This window comes from Rhinolophus sinicus, chromosome 17, assembly GCF_057876585.1.
Source record: "Rhinolophus sinicus isolate RSI-liver-muscle chromosome 17, RSI-T2T, whole genome shotgun sequence".
NCBI lineage: Eukaryota > Metazoa > Chordata > Mammalia > Chiroptera > Rhinolophidae > Rhinolophus > Rhinolophus sinicus.
Window position 1 is genome coordinate 174,535,719 of NC_142517.1, and position 27,888 is coordinate 174,563,606.

Consider the following 27,888-nt stretch of genomic DNA (forward strand, 5'->3'; position numbering starts at 1 on the left):
GTATTTAAATGTTAGCGCAGGAGGATTAAATAGGTTCCGATTCTACTTTCTGGTAAGACTGCTTAATAGATGATGCAGTATGCTTCATATTTCATCACATCAAAAGGCACATCTCACTGGGTTCAGCTGCTGACAGCCCGATCTTCCACCTTAAAGTTCCCTGTCAACCTTTTCATCTAATGGTTTCATCCATTGATGACTATTGCCTGAACTAATTTTATTGTAGATCGTAAAATGGGGTATTTCCTTTTCATATTCTATACGAGCAAATTATTTCCTGTAAAAATAAGTAATAACATCTATTAACATTTCCCTTTTACACTTAATATTTCTTTTTTAGTATGACATGTAGAAGACAATCATGTATAATAGGAAATAAAAACCTGAAATTAATAAAATAATTGGAATTTGTTCTCTAGGAATTATCACTAGATAACTCTGTTTCAGAAGTTCTAAAAATAAATCAAAAATAATTTATAAAATGTATTTAAACCCTTGTGATAAAGACCCTGACACCAGAAGGAAAATATAATAGGACAATAATACAGAAAACCATTTGTTAAACGCTGTCTTTTATAATTAAGGCAGCAAGTAATCACATTAACTAAAATCCAACATCTTTCATAGTATAAATTGACTTAGGATACGTCAAAGGAAGAATTAGAAAAAGAATTAATGCAGCCTTGGGCTGTAATAAAACAGTACAAATATCTACTAGTACTTTTTCTTCCCTTAAAAAGAACTAGGGTATAGTTGAAATTTTCTGAAATGTGACATACCAGTACAGTAGTTAATAATGTAAGTTTTTCAAAACTGAGCTATGGATGGGATAATTATGGGTTGAGCTCAGTTTTCTCACCAGAATTCTAACGTGGATTTTGTAGCTTATCTCTGAATGGCATAATTTAGATAGTTATAAAATACAAGATAAGTGCTCGATAATAATGACTAATGTTTATTAAACACTTAACTTATGATAGGAACTTTACTAAGTCTTCTGCTTTCATGGTCTTCACAACCTTATGTGAGGTAGCTAATGCCATTATCCATATTTTACAGATGAGGAAACTGAATCACAACTACTAAGTAACTTGCCTAGGCTCATGCAGCCAATAAATAAGTGGTTGGATCCAAGAGTCCAATGTAGACAGTAGCTATAGAGCCTGCACCATTCTTTGCCATGTTATCATCACCACCACCACCACCACTGGCTCTCAGACTGATTTTTAGAATGTTGGTTAGACCACACAGAGCACATCTGATACGTAGCCAAAGCTTTTCTCTCTCTGATATCTGCTCTCATAGCCAGTGGGGTCCTCTACCTTTTTCAGAGATAATAAGCAAAAACTATTCATTTACTTTTTCAAGGGATACAGGATTATAATGAAGTAGCAACTCATCACCCTGTACTGCAACATAGAACAGTACCTTGCACACCAAATGCAGTATCTACCACTTGGGAGACACTCAAATATTTATTGACTAACTGGGAAAATGATAACCACTCACATGCCAATCCAAACATTGTAATAACATGTAACATGTTATGAGCCCCATGACTAAGTCTAAAACCAACATGAAAGGTTCATTTGTGCCTAGATAATCTGGCTACTCAAAATTTTGTTTTAGGCCTGCACCACTCAGAACCACTTCACATGCCCTCTTTGGCAAACATGCCATGCCTACAGTAGACTGAAGGAGCTCTCCCAAGTTCCGATTTACTAAATTTACAAATTCCAGGGAGAAAAAAATATGGGCTTATCTTTATTATTGAAGAAACCGTGACTAGTAATTAAAAATTATGTAGGATAGGCTATTTGAGTAAGTTGACAATGTATTATTGTGTCTACTTAATGTATTATATACTGTATTATATAGAGAGAGCACATCTTTTGATTTCACATATCATTTGTAACATTCTAGAACATAGAAATTGTCTTGTATATCTCTTTTTCCTCCTGTATGTTGTATGTAGTAGGTTTCCTATAAAATATTAACAGAAATGTAAAAAAGTAAAGTTTCTCACAGGGCTACTTATACCTTTGTATTTCGGTTGCTGATAACACTTTTTAAAGGGCCCTCATAATTTTTTTCCATAAATTTTCTTATTTTATTTTATGTATTTAATAAGTTAAAGGGCGATTATTTCTTTTTCAGTCTTTTTAACGGATCTCATTATTTAGAGATTTTATATAAAATGACAGCAGATGACCAAAGATACTACAATGGATCAACTTACCTATCCGATCCTCGTCTTATAGCAAATGGTTTCAAGATAAAAATGATACCAGGTATGGTGATGTGGTTTATTATTTCCTGACTTGGAAAAATGAGTCTTGTTTCAGGAGTTACACTTGAGTATCATAATTTACAGATATCATGGTGTATTTTTGTCTCACCAAAATTACAATATTAGCTGTGTGAAAACAGTCTTATTTCAAATAAGTCACATCTGTCTGAAATAAGCAAGTTTGTTATCTCTTACAGTCCATTGCCTTGCATTTGCATAACTAATCAAGTAGTTTTATCGTAATTTTTGCCATCCTTTGACACAATATTCAAACTTCCTGCTTTATTTAACTAAGTTATTAAATAATCCTTTAGATGATGAAACAGAAGCTTACTTGAATGGCCAAACAAAAATGGACATGTCTTTTCCTTTTTAAAAAGCATTTAGTTGTTTTGCCAATTAGAGGTGTAACATCAGCAATCTTACTATTTGGAGAGTGGTTGATTTGATTCCATGGCTTTGCTAAAATAAAAAGACTGTGATAACGCTGTTTACTTGGTGTGGAAATTCAGTGGGTGGGGAAAAAAAATCCATCTGGCTAGGAGGCTTCAATTTTCCTGGCTGGCCCTTTCTTTGGTCTTGCATAGTTTCCATACATAACTGTCTTCTACTCTAGCTTCCTAGGCTCGTCTTGTCCTATTTTCCTTCATCTGGTATCAAGGGGCACACAAAGGCACAAGTAAGAGTGATTCTGTCCTCCCTTCTTACCTGCTCCTAAATTTGTCATGACTGAAGTGTAGAAAAGCAAAGTTCAGCCAAAATAGTGTTGAAGATTTTTAAATTAATATTTTATTTAGACCTCAAAAGAAAATAAGTAAAAACAATGTACAAAACCATGAAATTAGGTATATATTGAAAATGCTTTGGTGTTCTATACTAACTAATTTTATTTGACTTTTTCAGTTTTAAGAATACCTACCCTAAACTTCTTACCTCCTACCTCAGTCCTGGATATTTAGATTTGAAGTGAAGAGTGTCTGAATCCCTACTCTGCCATTTAAAAACTCTGTGTTTATGGGAAAGTCAACCTAAATGTTTCCTCATCAATAACAACTAATAATTATTAAACAATTACTATGTCAGGCACTATTTTTAATATTAAATGTATTCATTAATCTTCTTAATAGCCCTATGAAGTAGGTTCTATTACTGTCCCCATTTTATAGATGAAAAAAATCGAGGCATAGAGAAGTTAAGTTTGCTTAAGGGTACATAGTGGTAGAACAGGATTTGAAAACCCAAGCATCTGCTTTGAGAGCCTCGCTCTTAACGAATTTGTTATATTGCTTCCCTATTAAAATTGAGATATGTACTTCATGAAGTAGTTGTCAGCACTAAGCAAAGTACTTACGTAATCAGTATAGTCCTTGACAATGATGTATATTCAAATATTCTCTTTGCTTCCCATCCTCCAGCACTCTTTTCTGACCTGAACTGACTTGTAGTCGTTGCTAGAAATCTTTCTTTCTCGGGGATGCTGGCATTTGAAAAATTTGTCTGCAGTTTGAAAAATGGGGAGAGTATGTGGGAGTGGGATGTAGCAAGCTATTTTTTTTCTTAATCTATTTTTCTAATTAACTGTGTGGTATTGGTGGCAGGTACCATTTTTTCTAGAAAGTTGTTATCACGGCGATTTTTTTTTTTAAGTTCGGATAACTACCCTGTCTGTTCCAAGAGCGTGTTTATTTTTGAGCCACCCAGTAAGTTTCTATCTGACATGCTTTTTGCTCTTAGCTTGTAGATAGTGTTTTTTTAAGTCCTACTGAATGCCAGTACTTTGCACGGCACCAAAGATGTGAAAATGAATAAGACAGTCATCTGGAAACTGACTTGATTTGTTTGGAATTAACTTTATTAGCTTATCATCAGCATTATTTCTCTTGTCAATAACAGATCAAGTTAAAAACACTTATATTTTCATTTTTTTAGCCTTTTTACTTTATTTTTATATCCAATTTCTCTTTTTTTTAGCTAGAGTTTTGTTGTATTGGACTTAACTTTGGATCAATAGTTTGCCAGTTTTCACAAACATCTTTGGCTAAAGATCAGGGCATTTGAAACACAGGAAGAGTACATCTGGCTTTGAGGGAAAAGATCTGAATGTGACCCTAAGAACTTTGCTTGTTAATGGGAATAGCTTTTTGTTCTGCATCAATAAGAATACCATATTTTAGGAAGTGAGAACTTGTCAAACCACTTATTGGTTTGAAGTATTTCCCCTGAAAATTGGGAAGCATTTCACAGAATTATGTGGAAACTTCTTGAATGTTTATTGTTACATGGTTCCAAATGTCTCTAAGTTTTCCATATCTAAATCTTGCAATCACAGATATTAAAATATTGCTCAATTTCCTCATCTGTTGCCAAATACTTTTTACCATACCCACAAGTAATTCTGTGACATGCTTACAATTTTCCAGGGCAAATGTAGTCAGTATTAGACTTTGCAGTCTAGTCATACTATTAAAGGTATAGAGCCACCAATAGTGACAAGTTTCTTAACTAATATTTTTGTAAATTTCCATATCTATTTACAGAGGGTGCCAAAAAACATACACATTTTAAGAAAGGAAAACTATATTAAAATTGTGATACTACTCAATATATACCGATAATAAAAGATGAATACGAGTTGCATTTGACTTCTGCAGTTAGAAGAGGTGCTCAAAGTGGTTACCATCAGCATCCAGACACTTCTGATTGCAGTGAACTACTGCTTGAGCAACGTTGACCAAAGTGTCCACTTGTATACATTTTTTTGGCACCCCCAGTATATGTAAAAAGATGTGAACCAGGATTCTGCTACTTCTTCTTTGCCTATCTAAACCCTGTTTCAAGTCCCATTTAAGTTCCCCTGGTTGTTCAAACTCTCATTTTGTCTCCCTTCACTGAACTCTGTATTTTATCCCGTAGTGCTTGATTATATATTCTTACACAATACTATTCCAGTTGTTTCCCAGGAAGAACAGTAGGATGCGTGCTACGTTTATGTTTAGTATACCACTATTGCATTCTGCCATCCAGGTCAAGGAGCTGGTCTGTAACTGGAAACAGGTTAGGGATAGGATCATTGACATCAGGATCTGAAACTCTTCAAGCTATATCACTCTTGTTTTTTTATTCATCCATTTATAGCTACACTATCACATAGATACAGCCAAAGAAGACAAGTCTCTGCTACTTCCCAAAATCATAAAATGCATTCTAAGGCCAAATTTGATGTTTTGAAGTGTATGCAGTTATGAATATTTTACCCAATTACATATTCGACCATATAGCTAGTTTTAAGCTTTATTTTAATCCGTAAATTACATAAAGAAGCTGAAATAATAGATAACATGACAGTTTTAAACATTGTCCTAGTAAAGTATTTTGAATAAACATTAATATTTCATTTCCTCAAATTACTAATACATTAATAAGTTACTGTGGTGGTAATTTTGCAATATATAAGTGTCAGATCTTTTACACTTTAAACTTACACAATGTTATGTCAGTTATATCTCAATAAGTTTGGAAAAGAAAGTTACTATGTCAGTATTTTTATAATAATTTGTAAGTTAAAATAATCATAGAAACAATCCAGGCCTTTAAGTTGGATACTAAACCAGCAGGATAGAACTTGAACAACAACAGTTGTTAAAACACTTAGAACAGTTTTATTTTAATAAATATCATGGGACTCCATTTTCTCTCCAAAGTAAGAAATGTTCTAAACAAATGTAGGGAACAAAACAGCAATAACTGAGATTAAATTAAATGATATAAAGCACATGTGGTATCTGTGAGCACTTATGACTTAATGTGAATGTGAAATCCTATGGGAATTATTTTTTGTCCTCCAACTAAGGAACAAAACTTTGTCCTGACTATATTACATTGTAATGAAGGTTCACTAAATGTTTTTTTTTTTTTGAAGGGGAACAGTACTTTATTGGGGAACAGTGTGTACTTCCAGGACTTTTTTCCAAGTCAAGTTGTTGTCCTTTCAATCTTAGTGGTGGAGGGTGCCATTCAGCTTCAAGTTGTTGTCCTTTCAGGTCTTAGTTGTGGAGGGCGCAGCTCAGTTCCAGATCCAGTTACTGTTGCTAGTTGCAAGGGGCGCAGCCCACCATCCCTTGTAGGAGTTGAACCGGCAACCTTGTGATTGAGAGGACGCGCTCCAACCAACTGAGACATCCGGGAGGCAGCTAAGCTCAAGGTGCCGTGTTCAATCTTAGTTGCAGGGAGTGGAGCCGACCATCCCTTGCGGGACTCGAGGAATTGAACTGACAACCTTGTGGTTGAGAGCCCAGTGGCCCATGTGGGAATCGAACCGGTAGCCTTCGGAGTTAGGAGCACGGAGCTCTAACCGCCTGAGCCACGGGGCCGGCCCCACTAAATGTTTTAACAGTGTTTTTTTTAAAATAGGTATTTGCTGGAATATAATTTAAGCAAACCAAAACTACATATGATTTTATTTATTTATTTTTTCTTCTAGGAGTTTCTGTTGCTGAAAACTACTGGGAAATAGAAGGAATGGCTAATTGTCTCCCATTCTATGGTGTGGTGGATTTAAAAGAAATTCTTGATGCTATATTGAACAAAAATGCAAAAGAAGTTTATGAATGTAGACCTCGCAAAGTCATAAGTTATTTAGAGGTATGCATTGTTCAATTACGTAGGTTGGCTAGGTTTTAAGATACTTAACTGTTCTTTAATAAAACAGGAAGTGGTTTCCAAATAGTAAAGATTCTATAATGTTTATTGTTTGCAATAAGGAAACACTATTTTAAAAAGTCCCTTAAAAGTTCAACATCATATACTGGTTGTGGTGAATTCTATCATTATTTCTTGAGTATTTATTGAGGAAGAGCCTTATGTATAAAAAATTTTGTACTGAAGTTCTTTTTCTTCTGTTTTCATTTTTTAGAAAGAATTCAGAATTGCTCCACTTTTAAACCAAATACTTGTCTAAAAACAACTATCATGTGATTTTAAGCCATAATCTCTGTAGGAGAAAAAGGGAAGAGGGAAAGTCTTTCACATGTAGTTTATTAAATAAGTGGAGATTTTAGTTTTCTAGCAGTATCAACCACAAATGAGAAATGTAACAGTGAGTTAAAAATAAATAAATTCAAAAGTAACAGAGGATGGAAGAAGATTATAAACTTTTAAATGTCCAAATATAAGATAGTGGTGGGAAACCAATAGTGATAGTATATTTGAGGCTCTATCTCAAGGTTGACTGATACTACTTTGAAAACAAACCTGAACTTTTAATCAAGTTTATTTTCTCCCTTTTAAAAAAATGAGCATTTTTTATTTTAGATTGTAATCATGGTATGCCCATTGCATTCTGAGAGTCAGACTTCCTCGATAGGGAATTCCATTTTTTACCCTTCCTGAAGATTGTATTCAGTGACATTTTGTGAGTCTTTTAAGAGCTTTGTCTAGTGGAACTTCCCAGCCTATTGTGGGGACAATTCAACATTGATAGTTTCAAGGGATGTCAACTGAGTCTTTTCTTGTGACAGAGTTAGAATAAACTTAAATAAAGGGTGAAGGAATTGTGGGTAGTGTTTTGTGTATTGAAGAACCATGTAGGAAGAAATATGATTTCAGAAATAAGAGAAAAAAGTGGTTGGGATTAGATATAAATATTTTTGCTAATAGTATACCTCTCGTTACATTAAGGTAATAGTGGATATGATTCTTAAGAAAGATAGTCTAGAAAAAAGAACTTCTATCAGAACCACAGAACGCTTAATTTAAAGTCAAGCTGAATTAGATAAAACAGAGATAAAGATAGGAGAGTAAAAGGAGAACCAAAAAGGGCAGATACAAAAGGTCATGGGAGGAAAGAAATTTAAATATAAGTAAGTGGTATCATATTCTTCATAGGGTAATAGTTGCTAGAAGACCAGAAGTGTGGCTGCTTGATGGCAATGATAACCTTGAAGAGAGCCACAATGAAAAAGTAGCAGGAGTGGAAAGCATTTGCAATGGTCAAAGAGTGGGGTAGTGGTGAAAAGGTGTAGGCAGTAAGTCATGTCGTGAAATGAAGAGAGACATTAGCATGTTTGTATTGAATTTGGTGGGAAAGATTGATGATAAAAAGATTGGAGAGCAGATGTTCCAAAAGAGGCAGAAAGGAAAAATGGGATATAGTATAAACTTTAAAAAGGAGAAACCGTTCTCTGAATCAAGAACAGAAAAAAGGAGGAACAGTAAAAATATTTGAGGTAAACTTGAGAGCAGTCATGTATGATACATGTGGTAAAGGAGTAGAAAAAGTTATCTGCTAAGAGTGAAGGGGCTAGGGAGGCATTGGGGATTTGAGTTTAGTGGGAAAGATTTGAAAATAAGAGCTGTAGGCACTCTAAGAGAATGTTGATTCAAGAAGAGTAAGATTACGAGGTGGCACTGGCAAGTCATAAGAGCTAACATTGGTATTGGATTCAGCCAAGAGTTTTCTAATTCTCCAACAGTGCTTGGTAGAATTTATCCAAGGGTAAGGAGTAGCGACATGAATATGGTAGGAGAACAAGAGGGTAAGTGAGGAAATTTGAACACATAATATATACAAGAAACTGTGTTAGGTCCTAGTGTGATATAAAGATGAAATAGATTCCAGTAGGAATCTGCTCTTAGATTTTAGTAGTAGTCAAAAAGGAATGCAGGAAACTAGAGATAGTATCCTTTATTTCGTACTATTCATATTTTAGGTAGGGAAAGATGACAGAAGGGTGCTGGTGGGCCGGGGGAATAAGGAGAGAGTGTGGAGATTAAAGGTCAAAGTGAAGAAATAGAATAGGTTTACTTGGAATATGGGAGTGGGATGGTTGGGAATATAATAGGAGAGGATGTGTGGTTAGAGAGGAAAGTGTTGTGATTCAATGTCTTCGAAGTACAACAATGAAGAAATAATAAATCTTAAAAGAAGCCAGCTTTGCCAATTCTATTTTACCCCCAAACTCTCAGTCTTCACTGTCGTAGAAAACAGCATTACCATACCACAAATGTGAACATTATTCTTGACTGCATCCCTCATAACCAGTCCATCAGCAAGCTTTGACTCTACCTCCAACTCATGTCAGTTGTCGTTACACCTCCCTCCATCTCCACTACTGTCACTCTAGGGATAAAAATGCTCCAGAGCTGCAGTGATTGCCTCAAACCATGCTTCATACAGCAGCCAGATGTGAATTGCGAAAACAGTGTCAGGCTCTTGCTTAAAAACCCTCTGGTTACTTCCCTGTACATTCAGATTAAATCCCAAACTGCTCACCCCATCTTAAAGAGTAATCTGCCCTGCGTCACTCCCTTTCTTCCTCTCTTCCCTTTAGTAACTATGGTGCACTTACTGATCACTTGGTTCTTTCTGTTCTCTCTGCCTAAATGCTTTTCTTTATCCATGACCTTTGTATTAAATTGAAGTTTAAATGTCACCTCAAGGAAGCTTTTCCTAACCACACAATTACTTTCTATCGTGTTTGCCCAGTTTCATTTTATACATATTACTCATTGAAATTGTTTTTTTTCTGTTGTTTTTTTGAACTAGGATGTAAGTTTCATGAGAGTAGAGATCGTGTTTGTCTTGTTCTCCTCTATATTTCCAGAACCTACAACAGTGTCTAGCACATAATTGGTACTTAATAAATATCTGTTGAGTGAATGAATAATAAAAAGAATATAATCAATTTTCTATCTTCCATCTTGCCAGGAATAGCATGTTTATGCTTCAGGGTAAAAACACAATAAAATGTATGGCTTTCTCTTCACAGGGAGAAGCCGTGCGTCTGTCTAGACAGTTACCCATGTACTTACCAAAGGAGGACATCCAAGACATTATCTACAGAATGAAACACCAATTTGGAAATGAAATTAAAGGGTGTGTTCATGGTCGCCCATTTTTTCATCATTTAATCCATCTTCCAGAAGCTACATGATTAAATATGTTTAAGAAATTTAGTTACTGTTGAAATTTATTTGGTCATAAAGTAGTATGAGTCAGTTTTTAAACCATCTTTGTACTATCATGTGTTAAGTGATTATTTTATAAGTGAAGATTCACTGGCTTGTTTGTATATTGAAAAAAAATTTCAAAAACTGTAGAAAATTTAAATAAACTAATATAGACTATTTATTGTATCCTCAAGAACCAGCCTTTATAATATTATTGGTTGAAAACATCAAATTGGATGATACGTCGTAGTATTGGGTGGTTGATTTACTAGGTGCTTTGGACTGAATTGTGTCCTCAAAATTCATATGTTGAAGTGTGACGGTATTTGAAGATGGGGCCTTTGGAAGGTAATTAGATTTAGATGAAGCCATGAGGGTGGTACCATCCTGGTGGCATTAGCAGCCTTATAAGAAGATACGGCAGAGTTTGCTAGCTCTCCTCTTGTCCCACAAACCCCCTCCTACCCCCACATATCAGTATATAGAGAGAAGGTGACCTTCTACGATCCAGGAAGACAGTTCTCACCAGAAACCAGCTGTGCTGGCACCTGGATCTTGGACTTCTAGCCTCTAGAACCGTGAGAAAATAAATATCTGTTGTTTAAGCCACCAGTCTACAGTATTTTGTTACGGCAGTCAGAGCTGACTAATACACTGGATCAGTCACTAGTCCTGTGCGGAGATAAATCACACAGACTTAGCTGGCATGTTTGACAAGTTGTAAGTCCTTGTTTAAAGGTGGTGAGACAGGAAGTGGGAGAAAGTGAGAAAATGAAGTTCAGAGGAAGAAGAAAAAACTTTGCAAGTCCTGCCATTTGCCTCTATTTGGCGGGAGGTAACAGTTTAGAAGTTGTCTCATGGAAATCATTGGGCTTTGGGGTTGAATTTGGTCACAGAGCATGAAAAGATCAAGATTTTTTAACAGAAAAATTAGGTCAAGAGTATTCATTGTGCATGTGTCTTCTGAAAAACCATGTCCCACAGTGCACCAAAGTACTTAATTTACAAAACTTTTGATACATTTTCAGTGAATGTATTTGTTGTATACAGTAAGATATGCTGGCTATAGTGTCTCTGTACTCACGTCATCTCCCATATTTCTCAAGGAGAATTTTTAAATTCTTAACACTTTCACTGCAACATTCATCAATAGGCGGACAATATTTCCATGCTGCTGACTGTGGTATTCGACTTTACTCCACGAACTCAGTGTTCCAGAAAGGAAATTTAGGAAAGCAGATGTACATTTTTCTATATTTTTGTGTTTTTCAAGAATGAGTATCAATAGAAAATTTATATACTTTAAGGTAATCATTTATTTTAATAAAATGTAGCATCTTAACTGTATTTACTTAAAAATATAAGTACTAATTATTTTCTGTGGATTTTGGCATATTTTGGAGAACAAACTTGAAATCAGTTAACCGCAGTGAAAAGGTTAAACCCTAGTGTTAAGAGATGCAAATTGGGATACCCGGAATTCTACCTGTCGCCAGGCCTTTCTGCTGTCAATATTGTCCTGTTTCCCGTAAGCCAAATACTATTTTTTTCCCCCATTACACCCTATTAAAACTTTGGGGCCCTTGTCAGGGAGAACTGTCTAGAAGTAATCCCTTTTAATTTAGTAGCTAAATTGAGGAAAGAGAAGCTCCCAGAGATACAGAAGATGATGAAATTTCCGTCATTTGTACCAGCACTAAGCAAAATCTGGGCTCATTCTAGCTGATACAGTGTTAAGAGGTCCTACAACCACCTCTCAGATGAGTAAGTAAACTTGTGTTGCTTTTACTTTTCAGTTCGGGATTCTGCCAAATCAGGTTAGTAATGACAGTAGGTATTTACCGCCTATTTGCTGCATACACTATGCACTTCTATGACCTCATTGGATCTTAACACATTTAGGATTGTAGGTTCTATTGAGATTCTTATCACAGAACTTTCGTTATTTACCACTATTATACTGCCTACGTGAAAAATAGGCCCTAAAGAGTCATTACGGTCAACCTAAGTATTTGGGAGGAAAAGTATAAAACACTCCCTAACGCCATTCTAAAGAATGCTAGATCAGCGATGGGCTGCAAAGTTTTGTTTCTGATGAGAGCCTGGGGTAGTAGAGGTGGGCAGAATCAGAGCCATTTCAGTTGAGGCCCCGCCTCCTGGTTCCCAGGGCGGAGGCGGAAGCCACGCCCCCATGAGCTGGCCACCCTCCCCATCCCCCACAAGCCCTTACAGGAGCAGCAGCAGAGCGGAACAGAATGGCTGGAGCGGGCGGCAGTGACGGTGAATCCGTGGCTCCTAGGTTGGAGGTAACGGCCGCTGCGGGCTGGGAAGGAGATTAAGGGCAAGGAGTGGAGATCAGAGGGAGAGGATAGCCTCACCCAAAATGGCCCATTTTCCTCGCTAGATTGGGACTTGGTGGGGGGAGAGGGAAGACTCAAGGTGTGAATACATACCCCAAAGTGCTCTTGAGACCCTATGGCCTTGCTTGGGATCCCAGCCTAGGTTATAGCACAGGAGTGACGCCAAAGCCTATAGGCCCCTTTTGGCTGGACCTTTTGCCTTGAGGGTAGCCATGCATGGTCCAACAATGCCCATGAGGTTTCAGATATTGAACATACTGAAAAATGTTAGGCTTGTATTCAGATTTTTGTTATTTTTATTGGCTCTTTGAGTCTGTGATTTTATCCAGATTTTGTGGCAGAGATTTCAGGAATTGTAATCCATCCCACTTCAGCCTACATTTCTTAACTAAAAATGTAAACATGACCTATTTATGAGGTACCCAAATGTGGACCCATTAACTTAAAAACCAAAGTTGCCAAGCAAATTAAAATACCACTAATGATATTGAAGTATTTAAATGAACTATATTTGTTCTTGGAATATTCTAGATTGATTCAGGCAAAATAGTGTTCATAGTTGCTGAAAAGAATCTTTAAAGTGATCTAATCGAACCAATTTTACAGATGAGAAAACAGAACCCAGAATGATTAAATGATTTGCCTACAGCTGAGTGCCCACAGTTGATCTAGTACTCTACAGTTCTACCTCAAATGTTGATATTACCATAAACTAAAAGCTAAGTAGTGAAAGAGAAATCATAAACTTTACTGCAAAGCCAAATTTTAAAATCGACAAAATTGTCAACTACTTCCCTTCATAAGCATGAATAATCAAAAGTTAACTGTTGCTTTACTCTAGATCTTTGGCTTGATTTAAACTAAGCCTTAAGTTTTTCATCTTCAAAAACATTTTTTCCAGTAATACTAGCAACACACCATTGGCCTCTCACCACTGCTGCCTTGCGATTTCTCTGCTTGCTTATTTTTTATCACACATTTTATTTCTCCTTAAACAATTACAAATTAATGTAAAGAGGTCTGTGTTTCTACAGTGCTGTCCCAGTAGTTATCAACTTTGAGCCACACTTAGAGAACCACCGCCCTGTCCTTTATCGAAGTTTCCCTAACAATCTGAAGTCCAGTTTTTTAGCCTGTATTTTTTCTTACTGATTCTCTCAAAATCTATCTTCTCAGTAAGTAAAAAACAAACTAAAACTTAGAAGACCTCACCCTGACTATACTGTTAAGACATTCATTTCTCATCAATGAAATGCAGACTTTGGATTTGACCCCCAAGTGCACAATCATTTCTAACATTCTGTAATTTTGTTTCTTTCTACTTTGTCTTGAATATTTATTAGGACATGGAATACCTCTTTTCAGTTAGTTATCACTACATTATTATTGACCATATTTAAATGCCTCTAAACTAGCCCACCTTTTCCATAAAATCTTTTAAACTACTCAAGGGAAATGGTAGATTTCTTCTGCCCTACTTAAATTGGACGTGAAATCACTATAAAAAACTCCTCTATCTCCACTTTAGTTGTATATTCATTTCTTGTTTATTCAGTGACATTTAGTGAGTATCACATTTAGTGCTGAACACAATACAGAGACAAGACATTCCTTAACCTCTAGAAGAGAAAATTGCAATATAATAAATATGAGACTATGTAGTACATATTGTGGAAGCATAGAGGGGTACACACTCCCAACTTAGAGAATCCTATCGAAGAAACTAGTGAGCCGAATCTTAAGGTTGATAAGGAATTATCTGAGAAAAAAGAATAGAAGGGTATTTCAGGCCGAGAGAACAGCATGTGCAAGTACATTGGTGAGTGCAAGAAATTCTGCATCAATCAATCCTGAGGAGTAAATGGATTGGGTTAGAGTGACAGGCACTACCTTGATCATAAAGGTTCTCATAGACATCTACGGATTTGGGAAATTTTATCCTAAGGACTGAGAAGCCATTAAAATGTTTAAGCAGGAAAGTACAAAATAGGGTTCAGAACACCCGAGCCAAGTTAAAATTAGAACAAGTGAGCCAGGCTACTTGAGAATTCAGACAACCAAACAAAAAGAAAGGGTCTGGGTAACAGAAAATCTTATTTGACAGTTACTGAGGCCCTCATAACCTTGCGAAAGTTTTCATTTTTGATTCTCTGGGATGGTGCCATAATAGAATTAAAGTGGAAAAAAGGTCTCTTCATTTTGCTAATTTATGGTAATAGCAGATTACTAGAAAAATGGAGGGTCATTTGCCTTTTCTTTCTGTGCTAAGAACTCAGTATGATTTCAGCCAGTCCTTTTGAGTGCCTTACAGATTTGCAAAAGCATTTAATATCTTTTTTTTAAATTGTCAAATCAGTTGTTTAAATTTTAGCCTATACTTGCATCTAGGACCTTTTGGAAACCAACCTAAAGTTTCTAGTTGTTCTTTAAATAAAATAGTTTTATTTATAAAGGACTTAAATATTCAAATGTAATTTTCTAGGTAACATTTATGTCCAGATGCTGAACAACACAAAGTAGTGGCTGGAAATTTTTAAATTATCTTTAATGTTGAACTTACTTGATTTTTAAGAACTTTCTCATAGGCATTTTAATTGTGTTTTGTAATTTAGATCATAGAAATGAATGACAAGTTAAGAAGAAACAGGCAAGAAATTGTGAATGGATTGAACATATTTTTGGAAGAAAATGGTATGTTTTCAAAAGTTAATTATTTTTTCCTTAACAACGGCATTTTTATTTTTAAATTTGCTTTCATTTTATCTAAAGACATTGATAAATTACAGCAAGTTAACTTGCAAGACAGTGATGCTGTTCTGCCCCAAAATACAGATGGTTCCCGACTTAACAATGGTTCAACTTTCGATTTTTCGACTTCATGATGATGTGAAAGCAATACACATTCAGTAGAAACCATACTTTCACATTTTGAATTTTGATTTTCTTCCTGGGCTAGCAATATGTGATATACTGTATGATACTCTCTCATGGTGCTGAAGAGTGGCAGCTCCCAATCAGGCTTGCAATCATGAGGGTGAACAACCGGTACTTTACAGTGTACTATGTTGCCAGCATTTTATGGATATTGTGTTTTGAGCATGTTTAAGGTAGGTTAGGTTAAGCTATGATGTTCAGTAGGTTAGGTGTATAAAATGCATTTTCAACTTAGGATATTTTTTACTTACGATAGGTTATCAGGACATAACCCCTTCGTAAGTCTAAGAGCATCTGTATATTTTAAGTAATTCACTAATAATAGCAAAAATAATTCCCAGGTGTCTTTATATGTAAATAGCTAAATGTATATAAGGTACTTACTATCTATTTTGAAGTTGTTTGCAATTTTTTTGGGTCTTTTCTCCTTAGCTTCCCTAGTCATATAAAAAACTGTTAGAGATCAAACATTTCCCACATACATAGTAATAATCCTTGATATCCCAGATAAATACAAGATTCCCCCTCCACAGATGCAGTCTCCAATTTGTTAAAGATTTTAGAGGAGCAATCAAGTTCCTGCTATTTTCCCACTTAAAACCAAAAAAAATAAATAAAGATAAAAATGTGCAATCCTTCTCTGCCCCCAAAGCTGGAAGAAGAGTACTTATTTCATGTTTTCTTGATTCTTCAGATGACAACTTTGAGGATACTCTGTGTATACTAATGTATGAGTATGGCCTACGTCAGCACTTCTCAAACTTGAATGTGTGTATGGGCATCTTGTTAAAATACATGTCTGATTAAGTGGATCTGGGATAGGGTCTGATATTTTGCATTTCTGACAAGATGGTGCTTATGCTACTATTTCAGCAACCACACTTGGGTTAACAAGAACGCACATAGTCCTTTGGCCAAATGCTGGGTTCTTAAAATAGAATAAAGATACATTTTAAATCTAAACGTGCTAAAAATGAAATAGTCACAATTATGAGTCTTTATGGTTCTCCATTCTCTTTGGGAAGTGAGATTTAGGTTTTCTTATGGGACATCATTCTTTTTTTAAGAAGTTGGATTTATACGAGGTTTGATAATTAACTTCGTGAACTTACCACCGTGCATTTACATTGGCATCTCTGTACAAACAGCTCAGCAAGTTTTCATAACCTTGGATATCAGTGTCTCACAGCTGTGTTCATATCGACATGTGGCGGTGTCTTGCTGAGTGGTGTTCATTATTATTGCATGTTTTTCTTCCATCACAAGAAAGTCTGCGCTTGAATTAGAGCAATGAACAAACATTAAATTTCTTGTTAAACTTAGCTAGAATGGGAGTGAAATCAGGGACATGGTAGTCCAAGTTTATGGGGATAATGACATGAAGAAAACAGCAGTGTACAAATGGATTAAACATTTTTTCTGAGAGGAGAGAATGCGTCACTGATGAAGAGACGTCAGGGCAGCCAGTAATGAGCAGAACTGACAAAAACATTGCAAAACATCATCGAGTTGTGCGTCAAAATCGTTGGCTGACTATAAGAAGCATAGGAGACCAAGTAAACATCGATAGAGAAACGGGAAAATCTTAACTGAAAATCTTTGTCTGAGAAAGGTGTGTGTAAAAATGGTCCCAAAGGAGCTCACCAATGAACAAAAACAAAGGAGAGTCAAAGTTTGCCAAGACCTTTTGGAGAGGCAAGAAGATATTTTGTGCCCTCTTACCACTGGTGATAAAATATGGGTGTACAATACGATCCTGAAACAAAGCATCAAAGTACACAGTGGAAGTCAGCCAATGCTCCACGACCAAAAAATTCTGTCAGTCCAAATCAAGAGTCAAAACAATGTTGCTAACCTTTTTTATATCAGAGGGATTATTCATTATGAATTTGTACCAACTGGACAAACAGTTAACCAAGTTTACTATTTCGAAGTGCTGAAAAGGTTGTGTGAAAAAGACGAAAACAACCTGAACTTTTCGCCAACAATTCATGGCTCTGGTATCACAACAATGCACCAGCTCACACCGCACTGTCTGTTAGGGAGTTTTTAGCCAGTAAACAAATAACTATTGGAACACCCTCCCTAGTCACCTGATCTGGCCCCCAATGACTTCTTTCTTTACCCAAAGATAAAGGGAATATTGAAAGGAAGACATTTTGATGACATTCAGGACATCAAGGGTAATATGACAATAGCTCTGATGACCATTCCAGAAAAATAATTCCAAAATTGTTTTGAAGGGTGAACTAGGCACCGGCATCAGTGCCCAAGGGGAGTACTTCGAAGGTGACCGTAGTGATATTCAGCAATGAGGTATGTAGCACTTTTTCTAGGATGTGTTCGCGAATGTAATTGTCCAACCTCGTATGTATTCTATAGGTAGAAATGACATTCACATCTTCCTTTGGACATCCCCAAATAAAATCTTGTTTTTTGAATTAGAAACAAGAATTAAAGTTCAGTCCTTCAACAGTGCTTCAGGCTGCCTTTTCAATTTTAGATCCTATCTTCTCAGATCACCTCCACTGTTCTCCCTCTACTTCTGACCATACTAGACAATTAAATTTTATTTATATAATCTTGCTTCTACTTTTAGTTTTCTTCCTAAATTATTTCTTATGCCTGAAATAGTCTTCGTAATGTGAAAATTTTTGGCATCATTTTTTAAATTGCCTCTCTTTCATAATTTCTTATTTCAAATGTCAGAAAAGATTTATGCTTTCCTTATGATAGTGATTCATATTTTTTAAATTTAAAGACCACACTTAAAAACTTTCTTAACCAAAAAATATCAATTAAAATTGACTCCAATATAAAATATTATTGAATATTAAATATTAAAAATATCTCAGTACTGAATTCTAGTCAGTTAAGAGAACAACTGTAATAAAGGGGGAAAAACTAAAAGAGGAAAGAAAAGGTGACTTGAACACTGTTTACTTTAAAAAAAGACTTGCAATGGGTTACAATTAAAGAACAAATAAAATGAGATCAGAACCATTAACATAAAGAAAATATTCAAATTAAATAGTAAAGAAAACAGAAAGTGGAAGAATATATGGTAGAAAAGACAAAATGAAAATAATCTGCATGGAAAGCTACAACCAAAGTCAAAATGAAGAAAGGAAGAAGCCTTGGGCTTGAAAAGAAACTTTGTTGTTTGATCACCACAAAATATTTGTGTTTTTTTGTTTTTCATTTTCTCCTACTCATACTTTATAGGACTCTGTGCTAATAATTAATCCCAATGCCTGGACACCCTTCAGCTGGTCCAAAACTCCTATTTTCTGTTTTTGTTTTTTTCAAAACAATGAAATAACTCCTTATGTCCTAGCACTCTAATTTACCACTCATTCAATGCTTAGTAATTATAGATTGTCTTCTGAGTTAGGCACCATGGTGGGCGATAAACAGGTAAAACTATACATAAGAAAATCACTTTTCTTATTTTATTTATATAAAGTCACTTTTCTTATGTATAGTTTTACCTGTTTATCGCCCACCATGGTGCCCAACTCAGAAGACAATCTATAATTATCTGTATATTTGAATGATAGCATTTTATTTAGTGCTTTGTCCCTTTATTTTCAAATCTGCACGTATTTACGAACCAATACTGGTCTTAACTTCCCTTCAAAAGAGAGTCATGGGAAATAAAATTAGTTCTTTTGGAACCAAATTTTGAAGAAACCTGAATATCAGGCTAAAGATTTTCAACTTTGGTTAAGAGCAGCTAAAAGTTTTTGAGCAGGAAAAGTAACATAATCAGAATTGTGCATTAGGAATATTAGTTTAAAACCATGTTGAAAATGAATTGGGAGGAGTAAGAATAGAGATGGGAGGTCAGTTGGAAAAAAACATACTGCTAAAATTCCATTTATGTTACATCTAGGTGTCTTAGTTATCTATCTCATGTTCTCTGTGTTTATCCAATACAGAGGAAGAAATTTCTTTAGAAGAACTTGAAGAAGAATTTGACATTTTTGAGGTATAAAAATATATTATTTCTAAACTTAAATTCAAAGTAAAATTTTAAAGCATATATTTTAATATTCTAGTTCTGATATTTGCCAGTAAAACATGCTAGTAAGTGACTTTAGAGGATGACAAAAACCATACTTACCAAGAATGTTGAGCTTATGGTGTACGTGGACAAAAAGATGCTTTAAATTTAATTTTATATTGACTTTCTTAACAAAATATTTTGATGTTTGCCTGGGGGGGGCGGAATACATATTTTGTTAGGCTTCTTTGTAGACTTCGTAGATTCCTTGTACTTGTTGTTATCCCTATACTTTCTCCTGCATTCCACATGAGCCTAAATATTTCCAGAAACATCTTGTTTATTCTCTTTCCCAACCACCAATTTTACCTTCTTTTTCCTTAATTTGGTTAATCTTGGCTAAGCGTTAAAGCAAAAGAAATTAGATTGGAAGGGATTTAATACATTGTGAATTACATAAAGATTCATTCTATCTTAAATGGGGAAAAACTATAATGTGAATGATGGGGATATTTGGATTTAAAGGGATCAGTTGTATTGAGTTAATCTCAAACAATTTAGGGATGTATATTTTGAGGGGAAATTCCTACTCTCATATACATGTAAAGACTGGTCCTAATATTTCATTTTTCTTTTCCCCAAAGGAAGAAGAGACAGAAACTATAAGTGGAGATGGTAGTTCAAAAGAAGTACATGATATGTCAGTAAAATATACAAATGTCTTTTAAATTTATAACCTTTATTCAAATATAAGGTGTATGTGTTCTATATTCAAAAATTAATAATGCAGTTTATTGTAAGATTGTGGGCCCTGGAATTGTACAGCTTCAGTGTTGAATTCTAGTTCGGTCCATTTCTAGCTTTAGTATATACTATTTGAATGTCATGTGCTTTCTCTGTGTTGAATGGAATTAAGATTTACTTTGCAAGGTTTGGAAAGACCAAGCGAAAGGAAATGTAAAGCAACTAGCACAATGCTTGGCACATAGCAGTTAGTTAGCAAATATTAGTTCATATATTCTATACCTTTTTACCTATTCTTAAGGGAATTGTACAGTTAGAAAACAAACATTTTAAAAATGCTTCATCTGACATTATGCACCTAAGTGTAACAAATGTACTGTATATGATTTTTGTAAGTTACTTATCATGACAGTATGTTAGAGTTAGATACCATCTTAATGATTAGATACTGACCATAATTTGATACTATGAATTTACAGTTAACTTTCTATTAAGCTAATGGAAGAGTTAAAAATAATTTATTTATTTCAAATTTGCTTTAGAATATGGATGTTTTTGCTGTGACTATTTACAATTCTTCAAAGAAAATAATAAGAAAACATTTTGAAGGTCCAATTTAAGCAACTCTGGAAATTGATTGAATTTCTTTATCCTTTTTTTCTCATCTTTTTCTCTTACGACTTCATTTTAGAAACAGATTGCATGAACTTTCAAAGGCTGATCTGAAACTGCTGTCATTGTAATACCACTTGGAGTGGGTAAATTTTATATATTTCCTGGGGCAAATAAGCAAGCAATTAATGCAACCTCCTATTCTAGCTTCTCCTTATTTTGAATAAACAGATTACCTTTCTTTCAACAAAATGCTTTTAAGTGGGTGACAGTGTCGAAGAATTTGAAAGTTGTATGCACCCCATTGATTTTACCAAGCCCTCTGTAAAACTCAGAATTGAATGAAATAGAAAAATGACAGTAGGGACTGAAGCTCTTGGATGGTTCAGGGTAGTATTAATATTGTAACTAACATTCATTCAAAATTTACTATCTACCCTGAGCTCTCCAAGAGCTTCAGTCCCTATATATAATGAATGAATGTATTAAATAAATATATACATATATATGTATATATGTGTATACATATATATGTATATATGTATACATATAAATGTATATGTTTGTATATATACATTTAAGGAAAAAGGCATTGCCTGAATTGTAACAGCATGTAGGTGACTTGAAAAGGACTGCTTAAAAAAAAAAAGAAACTTCCCTACAATATATTTTCTCATCTACTTCATCTTTTCTCTCATATGCACATTATATATACCTCATTTTATATTTCTTTCCCATCTTAGTTTCCTGTGTGCCCGCATACTTCTGTACTCATATCTTTCAGTCTCTGTATATGCTTTTAGTACATATGCATCTGTATAATCACTATTACAAAATTCATCCAATCTCTCAAATCAGGAATATGGGAGCCATTTTAACATCTTCCGTATCTTGTCAGTTCTACTTCCTAAAAGCTCTTGAGTCACTTTTAATTTCCAAGGCCTCTGCCCTAGTATAAACTCTTATCACTTCTGGCCTCAACCATTTAAAAAGACCTCTAGTCGCTTATCCTCTCGTCCTACCCACTTTTTGTCCATATTTCATGTTACTACCAAAGAATAGCAAATACAAATCAATCACTCTCTTGCTTATAATCATTGTTTTAAGTCAAATTTCTTAGCATGATATATATCAAGCACTTCTTAGTCTGGCCTCTATATACATTTTCAGCCGTATTTCCAATAATTTTTTCTCTTCTCCCCTGAACTTGGACGTGCTCAAGTGCTTGAAGTTTTCTAGATAGCCCTTGTTTTTTTTTTCTCTTTGGGATATCTGTCTGCAATTTCCTGCTATCTGATCTCTTCTGTTGTACCCCACCTCAGTCCTGGGGCACCCATGAAATTTTACTTATCCTGCAAGAGTGAGAATTAATGTTCATTCTTTGGAATTAATTCTTGATCTCTCTGAGCAAATTGAGCATCTCTCCTTAATGTGTTTCCATAGCATCTTGTACATATTTTACCATCCATGCTACCTCATTTATTTTCACATTATACACTTCTTCATATATAGCTCCCCTCTCTGAATACATATATTTTCTTTTTTACATGACTGTAGTTTTTTACTATATAAAAATATATAGATTTGTAAATATCACAATATTATTTATTACACATGTAATATTATAATGTAGAAGATATAAATGAATTCTCTGTCTGTCTTCCTTGCTGGATTTAGATACCTGAAGGACAAGGCCAGCTTTTGTTTTTGTTTTATGTCCATGACAACATCCAGGTATATGTGAATATACCAATTTTACCAATTTACAAGTTCATTTGACAGACTTTTTTTGAGGGCTTTTACATACCAGGATGAAAAGCAGAGAACAAAGCACACCAAACTCCTGGCCTTCATAGACCTCACGATCTGTGCTTAATGATTGTGTTATTAATATAAACTTAACCCACTTCTTCAAATACAGAAAAGATCCATTCACGAAGCAGTTTGTTTTCTTTTCTGAGGTCTTTTACTTGTGTTACTCTAAATACTAATCTGAATTATTGCATTCTAAGTGTTAATGTAAATTAATGCTATTATATTCCATTTTTTATAGTGTAAGACCACCTCCAAAAGTGTCCCTCAGGAGTATCTCATCAATGACAGATGAAGAGGTTAGTATTAAATTTCCTAAGAAATTTATCAACTTTTAGGGACTAAAGGACAAAAAAGTAAATTCTATTAATGATTCACTACAAAATAGCTTTATAAGAATTTAAGCTACTGTCTTGACATTTTTCTTACAATCTCAAATGCCTTATTTTCATGTATTTATTTTAAGTATTTCTAAATATTATTTTATGTGTTCCAAAATGAAAACAGCCTTAAGGTATCTATACAGTTAAAGAGAGGGATTATTTACTACTGCTTAGTGACACCTTATGGAGGCTGTTAGGAATTCTCCTGAATTTTGTATTTATGAACTATTCAAAAATACAGAAAATAATAGACTCGTTTATGCTAACCACCTGAATTAATGAAGTTAGCCCTATTTTCTTTAGATCCAAGTGTCTAAAGTGTGGTCCATGTCCCAGCATCCCCTGGGAGCTTATTAGAACTGTAGAATCTAAGCACCTTCCCATCCCCAATCCTACTGAATCCAATTTGCATTTGAATAAAATTCCTAGGTTATTTAAAACTTTGCTGTAATTTTTTTTAACAGAAATATATGTATTTAGCTAAACCTCCTCCTCGTCTATCCTATTCACTTCTCTCCCTTCCCTCACAAGGTAATATCTATCTTAAAGCTTATATGTATCCTTCCTATCCATATTTTTATATTTTTATCACATAGGTTTGTATCCCTAACTACACATACATACGCACACTCTGTTTTTAAACTTTATGTAAATACAGGATTTTTCTGCAACTTTTTTTCATCAAACAGCGTTTTTGTTTTATCCACGATTTGGTTATCTTAGTTAAGAAATCCTTCCTTGCCCCAGTGTTACCAAGACTTTCTCTCGCATTTTCTTTTAACAGTTTTACCACTTTTCATATTTGTCAGAGGCCCCAGACAATTAAGAAGATGATTTTATTCAGGATATTGCAGTAGAACAATGTTCATTAATAAGGAACATTTCAAAGTAAAAGAAGGGGATTTGGGTGTTTTTTTGTTTTTGTTTTTCTCTATTAGTTTCAGGTATAAAAAGCAATGTAATAGTTTGACATTTATACCCCTCACAAAGTGATAACTCCTCTCACCCAATCTACTACCCCTCTAACATCGTATATAGCTGTTACAATACCATTGACTATCATCCCTGTGCTGTACTCTACATCCTGTGTTTTTACAAAGGCAGGTAAACAAGGAAGTCATAATCATTGAGTAAGGGTGGAGGTAGGTCATATATAAGAATATATATGTGAGAAGAGCATGGTCTTTTGTATTTAGTCAGTTCTGGAAACACAAAAGGGTGGAGAGATTTCTCAACTAATACTGCTTGCAGGAAACACAGGACTCAGATAAAATCACATGTAAGAATTGTGACATTTAAGAATTGAATTCATCTAGAATGTGTTTTACACATATTCAAATAGTTCTCTTTTTATCATATGGATAGTCCAGTTATCCTAATTATATTTTTGTTAATGAAGGTTCATCCTCCCTCCACTGACTTCTGAATTTGCTATTCTATTTCATTGGTCTATTTGTCTATCTCAGCGTTAATACATAGTTTTTAATTATTATAGCTTTATAAAATAAATCTGTCCTAAATGTGCTTGGAAAAAGTTGTTGGATGCAATGTTTTACACACACACACACACACACATACACACCCCTTCAATATTGTTAATTATGTTGCTAACAGAAACATGCATGAATTTTTGTGTTTCTTTGTGAGTTATTAAATACTAATGTTATTGAAGGAGGATGTTAAAACCTTCCACTGTGATTATGGGTGTTTTCCTTTCTTGTTCTGTAAATTTTTGCTTTGTGTGTTTTGAGGCTATGTTATTAGATGCATACAAGTTTAAAAATGTTTTGACTTTGATTAATGTCTTAGGTAATAACTCTATAGCTAGAAATAAAGTTTACCTTGAAATCCATTTTGTTGGGTGTTAGTATAGCTACATCAGCTTTCTGTTTTGTTTTGTTAATATTTGTGGGGAGTTTTCATGTTTTTTCTGTGAACCATTTCTCTGTCCTTACGTTTTAGGCGTACATTTGGATTTTTTTGTTGTTCTCAAGTCTGATAATCTTTTAATTAGAAAACTTTGTCCATTGTTACTTGTAATAGTTATATGGCATTATATTATTTTTTCCCATCTTATTTTTGTGCCTTCTATTTGTCCTTTTCTCTCTCTCTCTCTCTCTCTCTCTCTCTCTCTCTCTCTCTCTCTCTCTCTTCTGTGGATTAATTTAAGTATTTTGTTTCTTTTCCTTTTTCCAATGGAAGACTTTTCTTTATTTGCTTTTGTCCTATACTAATTTGAAAGTTATATTCTGTTTATATGTTGTTGTTTTCCCCCCTAAATTGCCTAGGGACCATCCACATTTAGATGTTTTAGGTAGCCATGTGTATCTATGGCTGGGAACAAAAGGTAGAACTGAAAAATGCAGGCTTGAAATAACAGTTGTATAAGTGAAGCCTTGGCTATATATAAGTTATTCAAAGAGCATACTGAAAGGAAGAAATTTTAGAATTTAAATTTACTTAGAAAGTGAGAACGAAACCCTAGCCAACACTTATATTTTAAGGAATAGGAAAAGCCCATAAAGATTACTGAGAAGAGGCAGTGGAAAAGACATTGCAGAGGCAGGTGAAATGAACGGTGGTCTCAGAACCCAAGGGAAATGATAAATTTAGGAAGAAAGGGAAGTCAGTGTTAAATGTTTGAGAGAGGTCAAGTAAGACAAGGATTGCAAAATATACTTTCTTTTTAGGAGTTTAAGATTGTTGATAACCTTAGCAGGAGAACTTTTAGGAGAGTAGAAAGAACAGGTATCTTACTAAGTTTATTAGAAAAGTGTAAACATGAAGCATAATATGATGAGTTTAGAGTGTGTTAGCTAAAGTGAGATATGAAACCAACTGAGAATTTTTGTTTTAAACATGTAAAGAAAAAAACCTTCAAACATGTTTATATATTAGGAAAGAGGCATAGAGAAGAATGGATGAGGATGCAGAGGAGAGGGGATCCTTAATAGAATGAGATAGAGCAGGATGGGAGGAGATAAAGATAGGGGGTGATGCAGAGAATGGAGTATTAAGGACCACTTTCTATCCAAAGTCAAGTGCATACCTTAGCTTTGTTTGATTGCAGAGCAATGTATATCATATACCGTGTTTCCCCCAAAATAAGACCTAGCTGGACAGTCAGCTCTAATGTGTCTTTTGGAGCAAAATTAATATAAGACCCAGTTTTACATTATATAAGACCCGGTCTTATTTTACTATAAGTAAAATAAGACCGGGTCTTATATTAATTTTTGCTCCAAATGACGCATTAGACCTGATTGTCCGGCTAGGTCTTATTTTCAGAGAAACACGGTAGTGCTTTTCCTTTTGGGAAACATTTAACTGATGGTAGAGGAAGGACAGATTTCAGCTTCTTTCCCTCATTTTCTCTTCATGTCCTTCCAGCTTCTGTAGAGTACTTTTAACTGCCCCTCGCTGTGAAGATTGAAGCCTTCCCTTTAGACCTCAATCATGTAGGGTTCTAAGAAATTTGGATATTCTTCTCAATTATGCCCTGATCCAGTGTGCTCAGGTATCCATGAACATGAAACCTACAGTGGTTGTAGATGATACCATTTATTGATTTTTCTTTGTAGAGAACTAGGGCTAATCAGATTAAAATGCTGCTTCTGGAGGTTTAAAGATCAGGCTGAGCTGCCACTATTTTATTATCACATGTATTTCATGTCAGAATGATCTGGGCTTTACTTGGAGATTTTGTTCTACCTTTACCAATTTGAATTTTTTTTTTACATATAGCAACAAAGAGGAAAAAGTAGAAGCTGATTTGTATTATTTTGTCTTTATCAACTCCCTGAGACTTACATATCATTTAAAACAAATAGGCCTTTTTTCGTTCATCTTGCTCTAAGCATATCTAAAAATTTGTTACATTGCCTCAAGTATTTTCTATAAGCCAGTTCTCATTCTGGGCTAACTTCAATTTTTATAGATCAGTAATATTGGTAGAGCTCTGAGTAGTTTACAAAGTACATTCATATGTATCAGCTTAATCATTCTGTTTTGTGTTCATTTTTGTGTGATCTTTTGTACTTCATATAGATTCTTGGAAAATATTAACTCATGTGTTTCCTACACTACATTATTCATTGAGGTAATTGGTGACTGTATTATCAGAAATGGGATAATAAATGGTTTTTCAGCCTCAACTCTTTTTTAATCCTCACTTTGAGGATCTTTGACCATAGATTTAAACCTGTTTCTGTAATAATTTTGAAATTTTTTTTTACGATCCAAACTCTGTGTGTGTGTGTGTGTGTGTGTGTGTGTGTGTGTGTCTTTGTTTGGCTGTTGCCCTTTCTTATCCCTATTATCTATGGGGTCTGCTCTCTCTCTTTTTCTTCATATATTATCCCTTTATCACCTTTCTCTTCTCTCCTTTATAACCTGTTATCCTAAAAACATTATCTGTATTTCCTTTTCTTCGTTTTCCCTCCTCTTTAGTTTTGTAGATTAATTTATGAATTATATAAGTTTGCTATTTAGTTTAGAAAAGGTAGGGAAAAAATTGGTTTTCTTTCTTTAAATTAAAGCTTATTGGGGCGACAATTGTTAGTAAAGTTACATAGATTTCAGGTGTACAATTCTGTAATACATTATCTATATCTCACATTGTGTGCTCACCACCCAGAGTCAGTTCTCTTTCCATCACCATATATTAGACCCTGTTTACCCTCTTCTGGAGCCCCACTCGCCCCTCCCAAAAATTTTTAAAAAGGAAAAAAATTATCTAAATTCCCACTCAGACTCAATTTCTATCCTTTAGGTTTTTTCTGTGTACATATACAGTATTCA

General features: G+C 34.6%; 2 protein-coding genes across 6 annotated transcripts in view; both read left to right on the forward strand.

Annotated features, from left to right (window-relative positions):
* Positions 1-10,846, forward strand: part of PMS1 (PMS1 homolog 1, mismatch repair system component) — a 67,713-nt gene extending 56,867 nt beyond the window's left edge. For 2 of the 3 annotated variants that reach the window (XM_019740744.3, XM_088794533.1), the window contains 3 exons: positions 2,158-2,291; positions 6,771-6,931; positions 10,057-10,846. In XM_019740744.3, the coding sequence (XP_019596303.3) occupies positions 2,158-2,291; positions 6,771-6,931; positions 10,057-10,221 (460 nt within the window). In that variant the 3' untranslated portion in view covers positions 10,222-10,846. Of the gene's footprint in view, positions 1-2,157; positions 2,292-6,770; positions 6,932-10,056 lie in introns of those variants that run through there. The other variant, XM_074339178.2, reaches the window with a different exon arrangement.
* LOC148754880 (uncharacterized) overlaps positions 10,063-27,888 on the forward strand; it is a 32,917-nt gene continuing 15,091 nt past the window's right edge. Inside the window, exons 1-6 of one of the 3 annotated variants that reach the window (XM_088794535.1) lie at positions 10,063-10,163; positions 12,034-12,054; positions 15,210-15,288; positions 19,473-19,522; positions 20,182-20,237; positions 22,947-23,004. In XM_088794535.1, coding sequence (XP_088650661.1) covers positions 15,219-15,288; positions 19,473-19,522; positions 20,182-20,237; positions 22,947-23,004 — 234 coding nt within the window. In that variant the 5' untranslated portion in view covers positions 10,063-10,163; positions 12,034-12,054; positions 15,210-15,218. The other 2 variants (XR_016019831.1, XM_088794536.1) reach the window with 2 other exon arrangements.